The sequence below is a fragment of the Garra rufa genome, chromosome 12, assembly GCF_049309525.1.
Source record: "Garra rufa chromosome 12, GarRuf1.0, whole genome shotgun sequence".
Taxonomy (NCBI): domain Eukaryota; kingdom Metazoa; phylum Chordata; class Actinopteri; order Cypriniformes; family Cyprinidae; genus Garra; species Garra rufa.
Window position 1 is genome coordinate 18089146 of NC_133372.1, and position 17880 is coordinate 18107025.

Genomic DNA, 17880 nt, shown 5'->3' on the forward strand with positions numbered 1-17880 from the left:
CATTTTTAATTTGACTGAAAACTCTTTTCTGACTAGTATCTTTAGCATCTATTCTGCGTTCTGCCAAATGGATGTTTGTAGTCATTATAGACCCTTCCCCATCTGCTTGGATCCTGCTGCCTGCCCCTTATATCTGTTAGTTTTAGGCTTTATAGTGTATATTAACTAATAAAAGACTAAACTGACATTAACCAATACACCTTAGCTCATTCCGACCCATTTTTAACAACAGGATGGGCTAAAGTCACTTCTATCAAGGTCAGCACCACATGCAAATACAAAAAGAATTGAGATGGGTTTATAAACCTGTATAATAGCAGCTTCATTGTCTGCCAGACCCAGCAGGAAGATTCTGGCCTTGTCAATTTTGACAGGCACTGTACGACCTCTCCACTCAACCTCACTCATCACAGCTGCCTGCTTAGCTCTCGTCTGAGTAATTAGTGCCTGAAAGACAGAAAGAGAGAACACAACATTATAGATTGTAAACATGCTAATCCAATTTACTAATTTTCTAAAATACAGTACACAAATTATCCAATTGTGATTTTCCAAGACAAAAAAACAGCGAAGACAAAACCCCTGACCTCCAATTTTTCGGCCATCATGCCACCACCTCCTCCTGCACTGAGCCTCATCTGCATGAGGTCGTTTATAGCATTCTGGTCACCTACAGAACAAACACAGAGTATATGAGCAAGATGGCTGTGATTTTAACAAAAAGTGTGTGTGTTTGTGTGTGTGTGTGTGTGTTTAGTATGCTTGTATGAAGGTTAAAACATTTGAAAAGCCTCTTTAAGGCCAGTCTTCAGTCAGTGGCCATAGTTGCAATGTTCCTAAGAATGCAGGTACAGAAACTTTACCTTGCCGCCTAAACATATTTGGTGACATATATATGTATATATACTACTGTACTTTAGAATGTACTTGATGTAATTTTATATTCCAGCAGATCATATAATCTACAGATCTCACTGACATTGCTGGTGGCATACTCTACTGTTTAAAATACAGGAACACAATTTGAATATGTATCAATAACATTCAACAAGTTTTCCAGCATATCCACATACATATCTGGAGTAAACAAATAGGTAACCAGTTCTTTGAACTGTAAGGTGGACTTCCATACCTATAACTGACATATTGAGCATTTTGTTGCCTCTATGAAAAAGACGATTGTCTTATTTAACTGTAAGGTGACAGAACAGCTGCAATATTGAGTGTTGTGCTTTATTCCATTCATGCATGCATGGCCCCCTTAGCCTTCACCAGTCTCAGTTTCTCACCAATGTTATATGCACAGTATCGGATGTTAGGTGAAATCTCTTCCACTCTCTGATGATAAAGCACTGCCTGCTCCTCAGTAAAAGCACTTGCCAGTTTCTCATAGATGGTCCTGCAAACAGTCCACAGTATTAGTCAACAGATTTTTTTTTTTTTTTTTTTTTTTTTACACACCATAAACAGGATAAATATACACCAAGAATTTCACTTCATTACAGCATTTCACAAATTTTATAATGAGAAGCGTTTCTAAACCAGTTGCCAGTTTCAGTCCAGTAATTTTCAGACCACTGGTCGTAATAAAATGAAAAGACAAAAATCTGAAGAAAAAGACTATAAAGCAGCTGACTATTTGTATTCATAGATAACCGCAATAATTATAGCATTAGACATAGCCTACTGTTACTAAAAAGCTTATTGCATATTGCATATTGGAGGACTAATCAATACAGAAAGCTAAAAAATGATTTTGGTAATCACTAATACTGTTAGTTCGGACCAAGGTTAATTAGGGCCCGAGCCCAAAAGGGCGAAGGCCCTATTGTTCTTCTAAGGATTCTTTTTTTTTTTTTTTTTTTTTCCTCAACCGTTGGGGCACTTTTGGGGGCCTTAACATATTCAAAAACTCTTGAAAATTTGCACACACGTTGGAATCTGCCGTCGTCCGGACGCCACAGAGGCTGGGACCCGGGCGTGGTTCAGGGCCTCTACAGCGCCCCCAGGAACACAGTTTGAAAACTTGATGTACTGTGCACACATACTTGCACATATTGATATGAAACTCGGTACACATATAGAACTCATCGAGCTGAACAACTTTTGTACTCTATGTCATGGGCTCCACGCAACAGGAAGTGAGATATTTAGGGCTGTTTAAAAAGTGCATGCTCTGGAATTTAACGTACTCCTCCCAGGAATTCCATGGGATTGTCACCAAACTCGGCCAGCATGATCTCAAGACATTGGGGATGCTAAATTGCGAGGAGATTTTTGATATCTCGAACGGTTTGGCCGTGGCAAGGCGACAAAGTTATGGCGAGAAATGAGAAACAGGAAGTGTCTAATAACTGTTGCACACATTGCCTGATTCTGATGAAACTTCACCAGTTTGTTCGTTGTATGATGCTGATTCCATAAATGTGACTATTATGAGTCAAAGTTATAGCGCCACCAACTGGCAGCAGAAGGCGTGTAATTTTCAAAATGCTTTGAAATCAGCCTCTTAATTAGGGCCCGAGCCCAAAAGGGCGAAGGCCCTATTGTTCTTCTAAGGGTTCTTATTTTTAGGGCCCGAGCCCAAAAGGGCGAAGGCCCTATTGTTCTTCTAAGGGTTATTAGGGCCCGAGCCCAAAGGGGCGAAGGCCCTATTGTTCTTCTAAGGATTCTTATTAGGGCCCGAGCCCAAAAGGGCGAAGGCCCTATTGTTCTTCTAAGGATTATTAGGGCCCAAGCCCAAAAGGGCGAAGGCCCTATTGTTTTTCTAAGGATTATTAGGGCCCGAGCCCAAAAGGGCGAAGGCCCTATTGTTCTTCTAAGGGTTCTTATTTTTTTTTTTTTTTTTTTTTTTTTTTTTACACCTTCCGGGCACTTTTGGGGGCCTTAACATACTCAAAAACTCTTGAAAATTTGCACACACGTCGGAATCTGCGGCCATCAGGACGCCACAGAGGCTGGGACCCGGGCGTGGTTCAGGGCCTCTACAGCGCCCCCTGGAACACAGTTTGAAAACTTGATGTACTGCGCACACATACTTGCACGTACTGATATGAAACTCGGTACACATATAGATCTCACTGAGCCAAACAACTTTTGTACTCTATGTCATAGGCTCCACGCAACAGGAAGTGAGATATTTAGGGCTGTTTAAAAAGCGCATGCTCTGGAATTTAACGTACTCCTCCCAGGATTTCTATAGGATTGTCACCAAACTTGGTCAGCATGATCTCAAGACATTGGGGATGCTAAATTGCGAGGGGATTTTTGATATCTCGAACGGTTTGGCCGTGGCAAGGCGACATAGTTTTGGCGAGAAATGAGAAACAGGAAGTGTCTAATAACTGTTGCACACATTGCCTGATTCTTATGAAACTTCACTAGTTTGTTCGTTGTATGATGCCGATTCCATAAATGTGACTATTATGAGTCAAAGTTATAGCGCCACCAACTGGCAGCAGGAAACGTGTCATTTTCAAAATCCTTTGAAATCAGCCTCTTAATTTTACTCGATTTTCTTTAAACTTCATCAAAATCATGTCAAAACACGGCCGATAAAGAATATGTAAAGGGGTCGATGATAAATCAAATGCTGTTGCCATGGCAACGTGTCAAACTTTAAAATTAGATTCCTGTCTTTTCAAGGCAGATAACATGCTTAGAATTTCATGAAACTCAACACACACATCAATATTAATGATAATTAGACACTGGCAAAAGGTCATAAATGGGCGTGGAGCAGGCACTCTATAGCGCCATCTTTTGACAAAAGTTGGGGGGTTAGTTTTTCCTACAGTCACCAAACTCTGTACTTATATTGTTCTCATCAATCTGGACAACTTTCTAAATCAAACTCATTAGCTAAGACCAACAGAAAGCCGGCCATTTTGATTTGAATGTGGATTTTTTGAAAAGCCAGGTAGTAAACAAATTCACACTACTCCTAAGAACAACCAGCTGTTCACACCAAACTTTTTTAACATGAAGAGAAGATTCTGAAGATGTTAAATTGCGAGCGGATTTGGGATATCTCGAACGGTGTTGACGTGGTGATTTTTTAAAGATATAGTAAAAATTATTTTTATATCTTTAAAGTGCAGCATCCAAACTCTTTAAAACTTTTTTCACACAGAGATCTAATCATTCTGAGCAAGTGCTGGTAATATCAAAACTATTCAAGCTTCTATGAATTAAAGAAAATTAAAAAAAGAACTCAGAAACCTCACTCTGCCTGACTGTGTTCAGTCACTGCAGAATGACAGTTAGAGTGGCTTAAGGGGGGAGGGGTGAAAGGGAGAGAGGGAGAGAGGGAGAGAGGGATAGAGAGTGAAACATGCTATCTTGCTATAGACCATCTTTGAGAAATGCACATATATATATATATATAGTGTAATCGAAATAAATACGTCTGATCTTTGAGAGTCTGATATTTTGAGAAAATATAAAGGGTCACTAAGTCATTCATTGTATGTATTTTGCAGTTGTTGTTTTTTTATTTATTTATTTTTTACTGAACTATACCATGAACTTGTGCTATTCAGTCACATAGCAAAAGATTAAGAAAAATGCAACTTTTAGCATTAGCGATTTATCTTCATTGATAGACATTTATTTTCATAGTGTTATTTATTGAATATAAAATTTAAATTAACAATTTCAAGACAAACTTGGACAACAAAACAAGCTTTGCTGTTATCTGTTCAAAACATCTGAAAATTATACCATTTTAAGATGAGTTATATATATATATATATATATATCACCCCATTTCAATACTCAACTTGTTTTTAAAGATATTTTGAAAGAATGAAGCGTTTATAGAGCACTTTATTGTGTATTGCTGTACACCCCCATGAACTGTGTTCATGTTCATGTTAATTCACAGTACATAAACTATATATGAATACTTTTTTTAGCTTAATATTAATTAACATTAATAAATGCTATTTATTTATTGGTCATGTTAACTAATATAGTTAATGCTAACAAATGAAACTGAATGGCAACATTTTATATTTTGTGTGTATGTGTCTGTGTGTTGATTTTAAAGTCTAACCCTTTCAATTCTGTAAACTTAAAATCCAAACTAGCAGAGGGTTACTGTGAATGCATGTGCCAACTGGGCACCGTCTTCCTTATTGATTCTTAGTTATGTAGCGCTTAAGAGTGATGTCTTGTAACAGGAGTCACCTGCAAAGCAATATCCACACACAAATTGAACAGATAGGTAACAATGACATTTAAGCAGAAGTGGTGGACGTAAAGCAAGCAATAATAACATTTTGCTATCATCATGAATCATGTTCTTATCATCATTTGTAGCATACTGGTTCACAGTTGGCATTTATCTGAAGTCCTTGCATTGATTGCATTTAGTTAAATCAACATTATATTTGGTCAGTCTGATCTTGAAGCCTTAGAGATGTTAAATTGTGAAGATCTTGAGTTTTCATTAAAGGGCATGTCCGTGGTGGCCTGACAAAGTTTGATGTTTCTGCATAGACATAGAAGTGGTTATAACTTAGCCTGAAAATGTCTGATCTGCCACAAAATTCACAGGTTTGGTAAGAGTCCTGGCCTGAAGACACCTAAAGACCAATATTCAGATATTATCATAGCGCCACCTGTTGGCAGCAGGATATCTCATATATTTCACTAACTCAAAAATGCCAAGGTCAATCTGCACCAAACTTCATATGTTTGATAATAGTGCTGGCCTGAACACATCTACATGCCAATAATCAGTTATAGGCATTGTGCCACCAGCTGGCAGCGGCAAGTTTGGCACATTTAAGTGACTTTGACATATTTCTCCTACATTTACTGTATTAAAAGCATACTGCCCACCGTTTGCTGTTTTCCTGAAGCCACCGGTCGGCGGTGAGCCCGGGTGCGAGGGCCCGTTCATCGCTGCTCGCAGCTTTAATTATTATTAGGGCCCGAGCCCAAAAGGGCGAAGGCCCTATTGTTCTTCTAAGGATTCTTATTTTTTTTTTTTTTTGTTAACCTTCCGGGCACTTAAGGGGGTCTTAACATACTCAAAAACTCTTGAAAATTTGCACACATGTCGGAATCTGCGGCCATCAGGACGTCACAGAGGCTGGTACCGGGGCGTGGCAAGGGGACTCTACAGCGCCCCCTGGAATTTTGAGGGCCATATAGCACACATACTTGAACGTACACATATGAAACTCGGTACACATATAGAACTCATTGAGCTGAACAACTTTTGTACTCCATGTCATTTTCTCAACGCAACAGGAAGTGAGATATTTAGGGCTGTGTAAAAAGCGCATGCTCTGGAATTTAACATACTCCTCCCAGGATTTCGATAGGATTGTCACCAAACTCGGTCAGCATGATCTCAAGACATTGGGGACGCTAAATTGCGAGGGGATTTTTGATATCTCGAGCGGTTTGGCTGTGGCAAGGCGACAAAGTTATGGCGAGAAATGAGAAACAGGAAGTGTCTAATAACTGTTGCACACATTGCCTGATTCTGATGAAACTTCACCAGTTTGTTCGTTGTATGATGCCGATTCCATAAATGTGACTATTATGAGTCAAAGTTATAGCGCCACCAACTGGCAGCAGGAAGCGTGTCATTTTCAAAATCCTTTGAAATCAGCCTCTTAATTTTACTTGATTTTTTTCAAACTTCATCAAAATAATGTCAAAACACGGCCGATGAGAATATGTAAAGGGGTCGATGATAAATCAAATACTGTTGCCATGGCAACGTGTCAAACTTTAAAATTTGATTCCTGTCTTTTCGAGGCAGATAACATGCTTAGAATTTCATGAAACTCAACACACACGTCAATATTAATGATAGTTAGACACTGGCAAAAGGTCATAAATGGGCGTGGAGCAGGCACTCTATAGCGCCATCTTTTGACAAAAGTTGGGGGGTTAGTTTTTCCTACAGTCACCAAACTCTGTACATATATTGTTCTCATCAATCTGGACAACTTTCTAAATCAAACTCATTAGCTAAGACCAACAGGAAGCCGGCTATTTTGATTTGAATGTGGATTTTTGGAAAAATCAGGCTGTAAACAAATTCACACTCCTTCTAAGAAAAATAAGGTATTCACACCAAACTTTTTTAACATGAAGAGAAGATTCTGAAGATGTTAAATTGCGAGCGGATTTGGGATATCTTGAACGGTGTTGACGTGGTGATTTTTTAAAGATGTAGTAAAAAACATAACCGTAATTTTTTTATATCTTTAAAGTGCAGCATCCAAACTCTTTACAACTTTTTTCACACAGAGATCTTATCATTCTGAGCAAGTGCTGTAAATATAATTTTTTTACAAGCTTCTATGAATTAAAGAAAATTAAAAATCGAAATCAGAAACCTGCTGTCACTCTGGGTCTCTGTGTGTGTGCGTAGTTGAGTCACAGTAAGAGAGACTGAAGGGGGGAGGGGTGAAAGGAAGAGAGAGAGTGAAACCCATTACCCCATTACAATACTCAACTTGATTTTTAAAGATATTTTGAAAGAAAGAAGCGTTTATAGAGCACTTTGTGTATTGCTGTACACCCACATGAACTGTGTTCATGTTCATGTTAATTCACAGAACATAAACTAATGTTAAAATATACTATTTTACCATTAAACAATATATGAATACTTTTTTTGGCTTAAAATTCAAATTAATAAATACTATTTAATTATTGTTCATGTTAACTAATATAGTTAATGTTAACAAATGAAACTGGTTGGCAATTTTATATATTGTGTGCATGTGTCTGTGTGTTGATTTTAAAGTTTAACCCTTTCAATTCAGTAAACTTTAATTCCAAACTGGCTGAGGGTTACTGTGAATGCATGTGCCAACTGGGCACCGTTTTCCTAATTGATTCTTTGTTATGTAGCGCTTAAAAGCGATGTCTTATAACAGGAGTCACCTGCAAAGCAATATCCACACACAAATTGAACAGATAGGTAACGATGACATTTAAGCAGAAGTGGTGGACGTAAAACAAGCAATAATAACATTTTGTTATCATCATGAATTACATGTTCTTATCATCATCATCAGAATATAGGGAAAATGTTCCCTATATTGTGAACGGCTTTGGGATATCTTGAACGGTGTTGATGTGGTGATTTATGAAAGTAACAATAAAAAAGATGAAGAGTTATTTTCATATATCTTTAAATTGCATTATTCTTACTCATCAAAACTTTTTACATATAAAGAACAAGAAATTCTTAGGAAATACGTGTCGTTTCAAAATGTTATCATGCTCAGAGGCCCCAAAAACATTAAAAGTGTCAAATAAATTCGTCTGATTAAAGCTCTAATACCAGGGATGAACACTAGAGGTCCTCATAAGATAAGGAATCGTTTGACCTCTAATGCTATTTAGCTCATTGTCAGTGTATAATAATGACAATAATCCATAGAATCAGTTGATATGTACTGTACTGTCAGTGTAATTTTACATAATTATTTTGTATAGGTGCTTAAAGAGCATTAAAAAAATGTTTTATCTTTTAAGGATAAATTATGTGATTTAAATACATATATACACTCTGACTGATAGAACAAAGTATCTTATAAGTATGACACTATACTGCTCAGTTCACTTAATTAGAATGAGAAACAAATACAAAAAGGCCAAAAAATCAACTAAGTTAATATGTATTTATTTTTAATATATTTGTTTATAATTATTTCACAGATGCTTATAGACTATTAAAATAATATTTAAAAATGCTTGTAGACCATAAAACATGGTAACTATTTAAAATAGGGTCCAATACCTACAAAAAAGCCTCTTGGAGCAAAATTTGACACCCAACAGGAAGTCGGTTATTTTTAATTTTCTCAGCAAATTTTGTCATTTTTGCCATTTTCAGGGCGTGTCCAAATCGGTATCGCAAATTTCGATGTTTCGCCATGAAAAAGGAAGTTTCTATAACTCAGGGATACAATGTCCGATCTGTCCCAAACTTCACATGTGTGATAACACTCCTGAACTGAAGACATCTACATTCCCATATTCAGTTATAGTCATAGCGCCACCTGCTGGCAACAGGAAGTGTCATGCTGTACTCTACAACAAACTCCTCCAAGAGATTTATACAGATCAACACCAAAATCGGTCAGTCTAATAAAAAGGCTTTAGAGATGTTAAATTGTGAAGATCTTGAGTTTTCGTTGAAGGGCTTGTCCGTGGTGGCCTGACAAAGTTTGATGTTTGGTCATGGACATAGAAGTTGTTATAACTCAGCCATAAAATGTCCAATCTGCCTCAAACTTCACATGTTTGATAAGAGTCCTGGCCTGAAGACATCTTAAGGCCAATATTCAGATATCATCATAGCGCCACCTATTGACAGCAGGATATATCATATCTTGCACTAACTTAAACATACCAAGGTCAATCTGCACCAGACTTCATATGTTTGATGAAAGGGCTGGCCTGAACACATCTACATGTCAATAATCAGTTACAGGCATAGCGCCACCAGCTGGCAGCAGGAGGTTTGGCACATTTAAGTGACTTTGATATATTTTTCCTACATTTACTGTATTAAAAGCATACTGCCCACCGTTTGCTGTTTTCCTAAAGCCACCGGTCAGCGGTGAGCCCTGGTGCGAGGGCCCGTTCATCGCTGCTTGCAGCTTTAATTATTAGGGCCCGAGCACCGATGGTGTGAGGACCCTATTGAATCTGCTCCGTTTATTATTATTAGGGCCCGAGCACCGATGGTGTGAGGACCCTATTGGATCTGCTTCGTTTATTATTAGGGCCCGAGCCCAAAAGGGCGAAGGCCCTATTGTTCTTCTAAGGGTTCTTATTTTTTTTTTTTTTTTTTTTTTTTTTTTTTCAACCGTTTGGGCACTTTTGGGGGCCTTAACATACTCAAAAACTCTTGAAAATTTGCACACACGTCGGAATCTGCCGTCGTCCGGACGCCACAGAGGCTGGGACCCGGGCGTGGTTCAGGGCCTCTACAGCGCCCCCTGGAACACAGTTTGAAAACTTGATGTACTGCGCACACATACTTGCGCGTATTGATATGAAACTCGGTACACATATAGAACTCACCGAGCTGAACAACTTTTGTACTCTATGTCATAGGCTCCACACAACAGGAAGTGAGATATTTAGGGCTGTTTAAAAAGCGCATGCTCTGGAATTTAACGTACTCCTCCCAGGAATTCCATGGGATTGTCACCAAACTCGGTCAGCATGATCTCAAGACATTGGGGACGCTAAATTGCGAGGAGATTTTTGATATCTCGAACGGTTTGGCCGGGGCAAGGCGACAAAGTTATGGCGAGAAATGAGAAACAGGAAGTGTCTAATAACTGTTGCACACATTGCCTGATTCTGATGAAACTTCACCAGTTTGTTCGTTGTATGATGCCGATTCCATAAATGTGACTATTATGAGTCAAAGTTATAGCGCCACCAACTGGCAGCAGGAAGCGTGTCATTTTCAAAATGCTTTGAAATCAGCCTCTTAATTTGACTCGATTTTCTTTAAACTTCATCAAAATCATGTCAAAACACGGCCGATAAGAATATGTAAAGGGGTCGATGATAAATCAAATGCTGTTGCCATGGCAACGTGTCAAACTTTAAAATTACATTCCTGTCTTTTCGAGGCAGATAACATGCTTAGAATTTCATGAAACTCAACACACACGTCAATATTAATGATAGTTAGACACTGGCAAAAGGTCATAAATGGGCGTGGAGCAGGCACTCTATAGCGCCATCTTTTGACAAAAGTTGGGGGGTTAGTTTTTCCTACAGTCACCAAACTCTGTACTTATATTGTTCTCATCAATCTGGACAACTTTCTAAATCAAACTCATTAGCTAAGACCAACAGAAAGCCGGCTATTTTGATTTGAAGGTGGATTTTTTGAAAAATCAGGTAGTAAACAAATTCACACTACTCCTAAGAACAACCAGCTGTTCACACCAAACTTTTTTAACATGAAGAGAAGATTCTGAAGATGTTAAATTGCGAGCGGATTTTGGATATCTCGAACGGTGTTGACGTGGTGATTTTTTAAAGATGTAGTAAAAAACATAACCCTAATTTTTTATATCTTTAAAGTGCAGCATCCAAACTCTTTAAAACTTTTTTCACACAGAGATCTAATCATTCTGAGCAAGTGCTGGAAATATAAATTTTATACAAGCTTCAATGAATTAAAGAAAATTAAAAAGATAACTCAGAAACCTGCTGTCACTCTGGTGAATGTCTCTACAGTATGTGTGTGCGTTCAGTCAGGCACAGAGAAGCTCATTATTGCAGGGGGGAGGGGTGAGAGGCAGAGAGGGTGACAGAGTAGAGAGCCATTCTACAGACCATCTTTGAACAAAATGCACATACTGTATGTAGTGTAATTACATAAATATGTCTGATCTTTGAGAGTCTGATATTTTGAGAAAATATAAAGGGTCACTAAGTCTTTCATTGTTCGTATTTTGCAGTTGTTGTTTTTTATTTATTTTTTACTGAACTATACCATGAACTTGTCCTATTCAGTCACATAGCAAAAGATTAAAAAAATACAACTTTTTAGCATGATCAATTTATCTTCATTGATAGACAATATTTACATAGTGTTATTTATTGAATATAAAATCATAATAATAAAAAATTAAGACAAACTTTGACAACAAAACAAACGTTACTGTTATCTCTTCAAAACATCTGAAAACCATAATTTTAAGATCAGTTATATATATGTATCACCCAGTTAAAATACTCAACTTGATTTTTAAAGATATTTTGAAAGAATGAAGCGTTTATAGAGCACTTTATTGTGTATTGCTGTACACCCACATGAACTGTGTTCATGTTCATGTTAATTCACAGTACATAAACTTTATATGAATACTTTTTTTAGCTTAATATTAATTAACATTAATAAATGCTATTTATTTATTGGTCATGTTAACTAATATAGTTAATTTTAACAAATGAAACTGGATGGCAACATTTTATATTTTGTGTGTATGTGTCTGTGTGTTGATTTTAAAGTGTAACCCTTTCAATTCTGTAAACTTAAAATCCAAACTAGCAGAGGGTTACTGTGAATGCATGTGCCAACTGGGCACCGTCTTCCTTATTGATTCTTAGTTATGTAGCACTTAAGAGTGATGTCTTATAACAGGAGTCACCAGCAAAGCAATATCCACACAAAAATTGTACAGATAGGTAACAATGACATTTAAGCAGAAGTGGTGGACGTAAAGCAAGCAATAGTAACATTTTGCTATCATCATGAATCATGTTCTTATCATCTTCATCAGAAAATAGGGAATTTGTAGCATACTGGTTCACAGTTGGCATTTATCTGAAGTCCTTGCATTGATTGCATTTAGTTAAATCAACATTATATTTGGTCAGTCTTATCTTGAGGCCTTAGAGATGTTAAATTGTGAAGATCTTGAGTTTTCATTAAAGGGCATGTCCGTGGTGGCCTGACAAAGTTTGATGTTTCTGCATAGACATAGAAGTGGTTATAACTTAGCCTGAAAATGTCTGATCTGCCACAAACTTCACAGGTTTGGTAAGAGTCCTGGCCTGAAGACACCTAAAGACCAATATTCAGATATTATCATAGTGCCACCTGTTGGCAGCAGGATATATCATATATTTCACTAACTCAAACATACCAAGGTCAATCTGCACCAAACTTCATATGTTTGATAATAGTGCTGGCCTGAACACATCTACATGCCAATAATCAGTTATAGGCATAGCACCACCAGCTGGCAGCGGCAAGTTTGGCACATTTAAGTGACTTTGACATATTTCTCCTACATTTACTGTATTAAAAGCATACTGCCCACCGTTTGCTGTTTTCCTGAAGCCACCGGTCGGCGGTGAGCCCGGGTGCGAGGGCCCGTTCATCGCTGCTCGCAGCTTTAATTAGGGGCCAAGCACCGAAGGTGCGAAGGCACCTATTGAAACCGTTAGAATTCTTATTATTATTATTATTCCGCCGCAAGTCTATGGCAGCCCATAGAACCGCTTGCGGGAAAGTTGTATAATTTGGCACACTGATAGAGGGCCGACTCAACATTAACCATAGCAAGTTTGGAGTCTCTAATTCAAACTCTCTAGCGCCACCACTTGTCCAAACTTTCACTTTCTTTTTGCTAATAACTTTTGAACCGTAAGCCATAAAATCAAAATTCCAATTTTCCCTGAATCCTTGGGTCATGCCGAGTCGAATGAACACCAAATTTCAAAAATCCTAAGGTTTAGTTTTTTTTCTATAATTTTTTGTTTGTAAAACCTACTTTTTCGAACTCGTCCTAGACGGTTTGTCTGATTTTCACCAAAATTGGCTCAGATCATCTTCAGACCATGCAGGCAAAAAGTTATGGAATTCAAGTTGATTGGACAAACCGTTCTCGAATAACGCGCTAATTAATTCTACGAAAAGCGCGCAAAAATGGATGTGAGGCCGTATCTCGGCAACGGTTTGTCGTATTGAGACCAAACTTGGTGTGTGTTATAACAAGCATGACCTGAGGCTACCTGCAGTGTTTCGTCACAGTGCCACCTAGTGGTCAGGAGATATTAAAAATGGCTTTTTTTGCTTATAACTTCTCAGTGGTTTGACCAAAAATCTCAAAACTGGTCTTGTTAGATTCGGAGGATCATGCCGAGTCGAACCATATCCAATTTTCCCATGTCAGCCATTTTGGGTGTCGGCCATTTTGAATTTAGCTTTAAAATGCTGTATCTTGAGAACGGATTAACGTATCGTTTCGACAATAATTACAAAAATGTTCGGCACCACGCCCTGAATGTACATACCAATTTTGGGGCCAGCGCCACCTTGTGGTCAAAAGTTATAACGAAATTTCGAAAAATGCTAATAACTGCTGAAAAAAATGGCTTATTGTAATAAAAGTGATCTCAAAATATTCCTTGGGTCAGGCCGAGAACATTGATACCAATTATGCCAAAATTGGCCTAACTTCCTGTTCGCCATTTTGATGAATGTAGAAAACCTACTTTTTCGAACTCCTCCTAGACCGTTAGTCGGATTTTCACCAAATTTGACTCGGATCATCTTCAGAGCATGCTGACAAAAAGTTATGGATTTCGTGTCGATATTCGAAACCGTTTTCATTTAACGCATCAACGAATTTGCAAGTAAGATGCCAAAGCGCATCGGAAGCTGTATCTCTGCAAAGCTTTGAGATATTTGCACCAAATTTGGTATGTGGCATTAACACCTCACACTGATTACACCACATCAATTTGGTAGCAGCGCCACCTATTGGTCAAGAGTAATGAAGCATTCATTAACCATTAGTTTTAAAATGAACAAAAAAGCTAATAACTGTAGATAGCATTAGCCTATTGTAATGAAACTGGTCTCAAAATATTCCTTGGGTCATGCCGACAACATAGATACCAATTATGCAACAGTTGGCCTAACTTCCTGTTCGCCATTTTGATGAATGTAGAAAACCTACTTTTTCGAACTCCTCCTAGACCGTTAGTCGGATTTTCACCAAATTTGACTCGGATCATCTTCAGAGCATGCTGACAAAAAGTTATGGATTTCGTGTCGATATTCGAAACCGTTTTCATTTAACGCATCAACGAATTTGCAAGTAAGATGCCAAAGCGCATCGGAAGCTGTATCTCTGCAAAGCTTTGAGATATTTGCACCAAATTTGGTATGTGGCATTAACACCTCACACTGATTACACCACATCAATTTGGTAGCAGCGCCACCTATTGGTCAAGAGTAATGAAGCATTCATTAACCATTAGTTTTAAAATGAACAAAAAAGCTAATAACTGTAGATAGCATTAGCCTATTGTAATGAAACTGGTCTCAAAATATTCCTTGGGTCATGCCGACAACATAGATACCAATTATGCAACAGTTGGCCAAACTCCCTGTCCGCCATTTTGATTTATGTTGAAAACCTACTTTTTCGAACTAGTCCTAGACCGTTTGTCCGATTTTCACCAAAATCGAGTCAGATCATCTTCAGACTGTGCTGACAAAAAGTTATGGATTTCATGATGATAGATGAAACCGTTTTCGTACTGCACCTCTATAAATTTTAGGCTTGATGTGAAAATGACTCTAAGGCTATATCTTTGGAAAACTTTGACATAATGACACCAAACTTTGTGTGAACGTTTGTCATCTCACACTAAACACACCACATCGATTTGATAACAGCGCCACCTGTTGGTCAAACCTAATAAGCCATTAAATCATATCAGTAGGCGTTCTACATCATTTTTCTGTCGTTTTGACTAAAATCATCCTAAAATGGCTTCTTTTTACTTATTGTTGCAGTTGGTCTGCTGTTCCTGCCATCCTTAGCTCCTCATTTTCTGCTTTTGAGTGCTTGGCCCCGTAATTGCTGCTTGCAGCTATATTTAGGGCCCGAGCACCGATGGTGTGAGGACCCTATTGAATCTGCTCCGTTTATTATTAGGGCCCGAGCACCGATGGTGTGAGGACCCTATTGAATCTGCTCCGTTTATTATTATTATTATTATTATTATTATTATTATTATTATTATTCTTCTCCAAAATGAATCGCATTTTAGAGGACCTAAACATGCCCGAAAACTCACAAAACTTTGCACACACATCAAACCTGGCGAAAATTTACGTCTGATATGGGTTTCAGAAGTGGGTGTGGCAAAATGGCTCGACAGCGCCACCTTTAGATTTTCAGCGGTGTGCGCTTTCAGCTGTGATTCACGTACATGCACGGAAATCGGTACACACATGTAACACACCAATACCTACAAAAAAGCCTCTTGGAGCAAAATCCGGAACCCAACAGGAAGTCTGTTAATATTAATATTCTCAACAAAATTTGTGTCATTTTTGCCATTTTCAGGCGTCGTACTAGAACGAACTCCTCCTAGAGATTTATTCGGATCAACGCCAAATTTGCCGAGTCTAGTCTAAAGCCCTTTGTGACGTTATATTGTGAAGATCTAGAGTTTTCATCAGAGGGCGTGTCCATGGCGGCCTCGCAAATTTCGACGTTTCGCCATGAAAAAGGAAGTTGCTATAACTCAGGCATACAAAGTCCGATCTGTCCCAAACTTCACATGTGTGATAACACTCCTGACCTGATGACATCTACATGCCCATATTCAGTTTTACTCATAGCGCCACCTGCTGGCAACAGGAAGTGTCATGCTGTTCTCTGCAACAAACTCGTCCAAGAGATTTAATCAGATCAACACCAAAATCGGTCAGTCTAATAAAAAGGCTTTAGTGATGTTAAATTGCGAAGATCTTGAGTTTTCGTTGAAGGGCGTGTCCGTGGCGGCCTGACAAATTTCGAGGTCTCGCCATGGATAATACACTTGTTATAACTCAGCCATAAAATGTCCGATTTGCCTCAAACTTCACATGTTCGATAAGAGTCCTGGCCTGAACCAATCTGAAGGCCAATATTCTATTATAATCACAGCGCCACCTGTTGGCAACAGGAAATGACTTGTATCAAACTCCTCCTAGAGATTTAATGATATCAACATTATATTTGGTCAGTCTGATCTAGAGGCCTTAAAGATGTTAAATTGCGAAGATCTTGAGTTTTCGTTAAAGGGCGTGTCTGTGGCTGCATGACAAAGTTTGATGTTTCGCCATGGACATAGAAGTTGTTATAACTCAGCCATAAAATGTCCGATCTGCCTCAAACTTCACAGGTTTGGTGAGAGTCCTGGCCTGAAGACACCTAAAGACCAATATTCAGATATTATCATAGCGCCACCTGTTGGCAGCAGGATATATCATATCTTTCACTAACTCAAAAATACCAAGGTCAATCTGCACCAAACTTCATATGTTTGATGAAAGTGGTGGCCTGAACACATCTACATGTCAATAATCAGTTATAGGCATAGCGCCACCAGCTGGCAGCAGGAAATTTGGCACATTTAAGTGACTTTGACATATTTCTCCTATTTTTACTGTATTAAAAGCATACTATCCACCATTTGCTGTGTTGCTAAAGCCACCGGTCGGCGGTGAGCCCGTGTGCGAGGGCCCGTTCATCGCTGCTTGCAGCTTTAATTATTATTATTATTATTATTATTATTATTATTATTATTCTTCTCCAAAATGAATCGCATTTTAGAGGACCTAAACATGCCCGAAAACTCACAAAACTTTGCACACACATCAAACCTGGCGAAAATTTACGTCTGATATGGGTTTCAGAAGTGGGTGTGGCAAAATGGCTCGACAGCGCCACCTTTAGATGTTCAGCGGTGTGCGCTTTCAGCTGTGATTCACGTACATGCACGGAAATCGGTACACACATGTAACACACCAATACCTACAAAAAAGCCTCTTGGAGCAAAATCCGGAACCCAACAGGAAGTCGGTTAATATTAATATTCTCAACAAAATTTGTGTCATTTTTGCCATTTTCAGGCGTCGTACTTGAACGAACTCCTCCTAGAGATTTATTCCGATCAACAGCAAATTTGGTGAGTCTAATCTAAAGCCCTTTGTGACGTTAAATTGTGAAGATCTAGAGTTTTCATCGGAGGGCGTGTCCGTGACGGCCTCGCAAATTTCGATGTTTCGCCATGAAAAAGGAAGTTGCTATAACTTAGCCATAAAATGTCCGATCTGTCCCAAACTTCACATGTGTGATAACACTCCTGACCTGAAGACATCTACATGCCCTTATTCAGTTATAGTCATAGCGCCACCTGCAGGCAACAGGAAGTGTCATGCTGTACTCTTCAACCAACTCCTCCTAGAGATTTATACAGATCAATACCAAAATAGGCCAGTCTAATATAAAGGCCTGAGCGATGTTAAATTGTGAAGATCTTGAGTTTTCGGTAAAGGGCGTGTCCGTGGCA

General features: G+C 38.5%; 1 protein-coding gene across 1 annotated transcript in view; it reads right to left on the minus strand.

Moving 5' to 3' along the window:
* Positions 1-17880, minus strand: part of srp68 (signal recognition particle 68) — a 119893-nt gene that overhangs the window by 77296 nt on the left and 24717 nt on the right. Inside the window, exons 6-8 of the mRNA XM_073851569.1 lie at positions 1290-1399; positions 588-670; positions 307-447 (exon numbers count right to left, since the gene is read on the minus strand). Coding sequence (XP_073707670.1) covers positions 307-447; positions 588-670; positions 1290-1399 — 334 coding nt within the window. The remainder of the gene's footprint in view (positions 1-306; positions 448-587; positions 671-1289; positions 1400-17880) is intronic.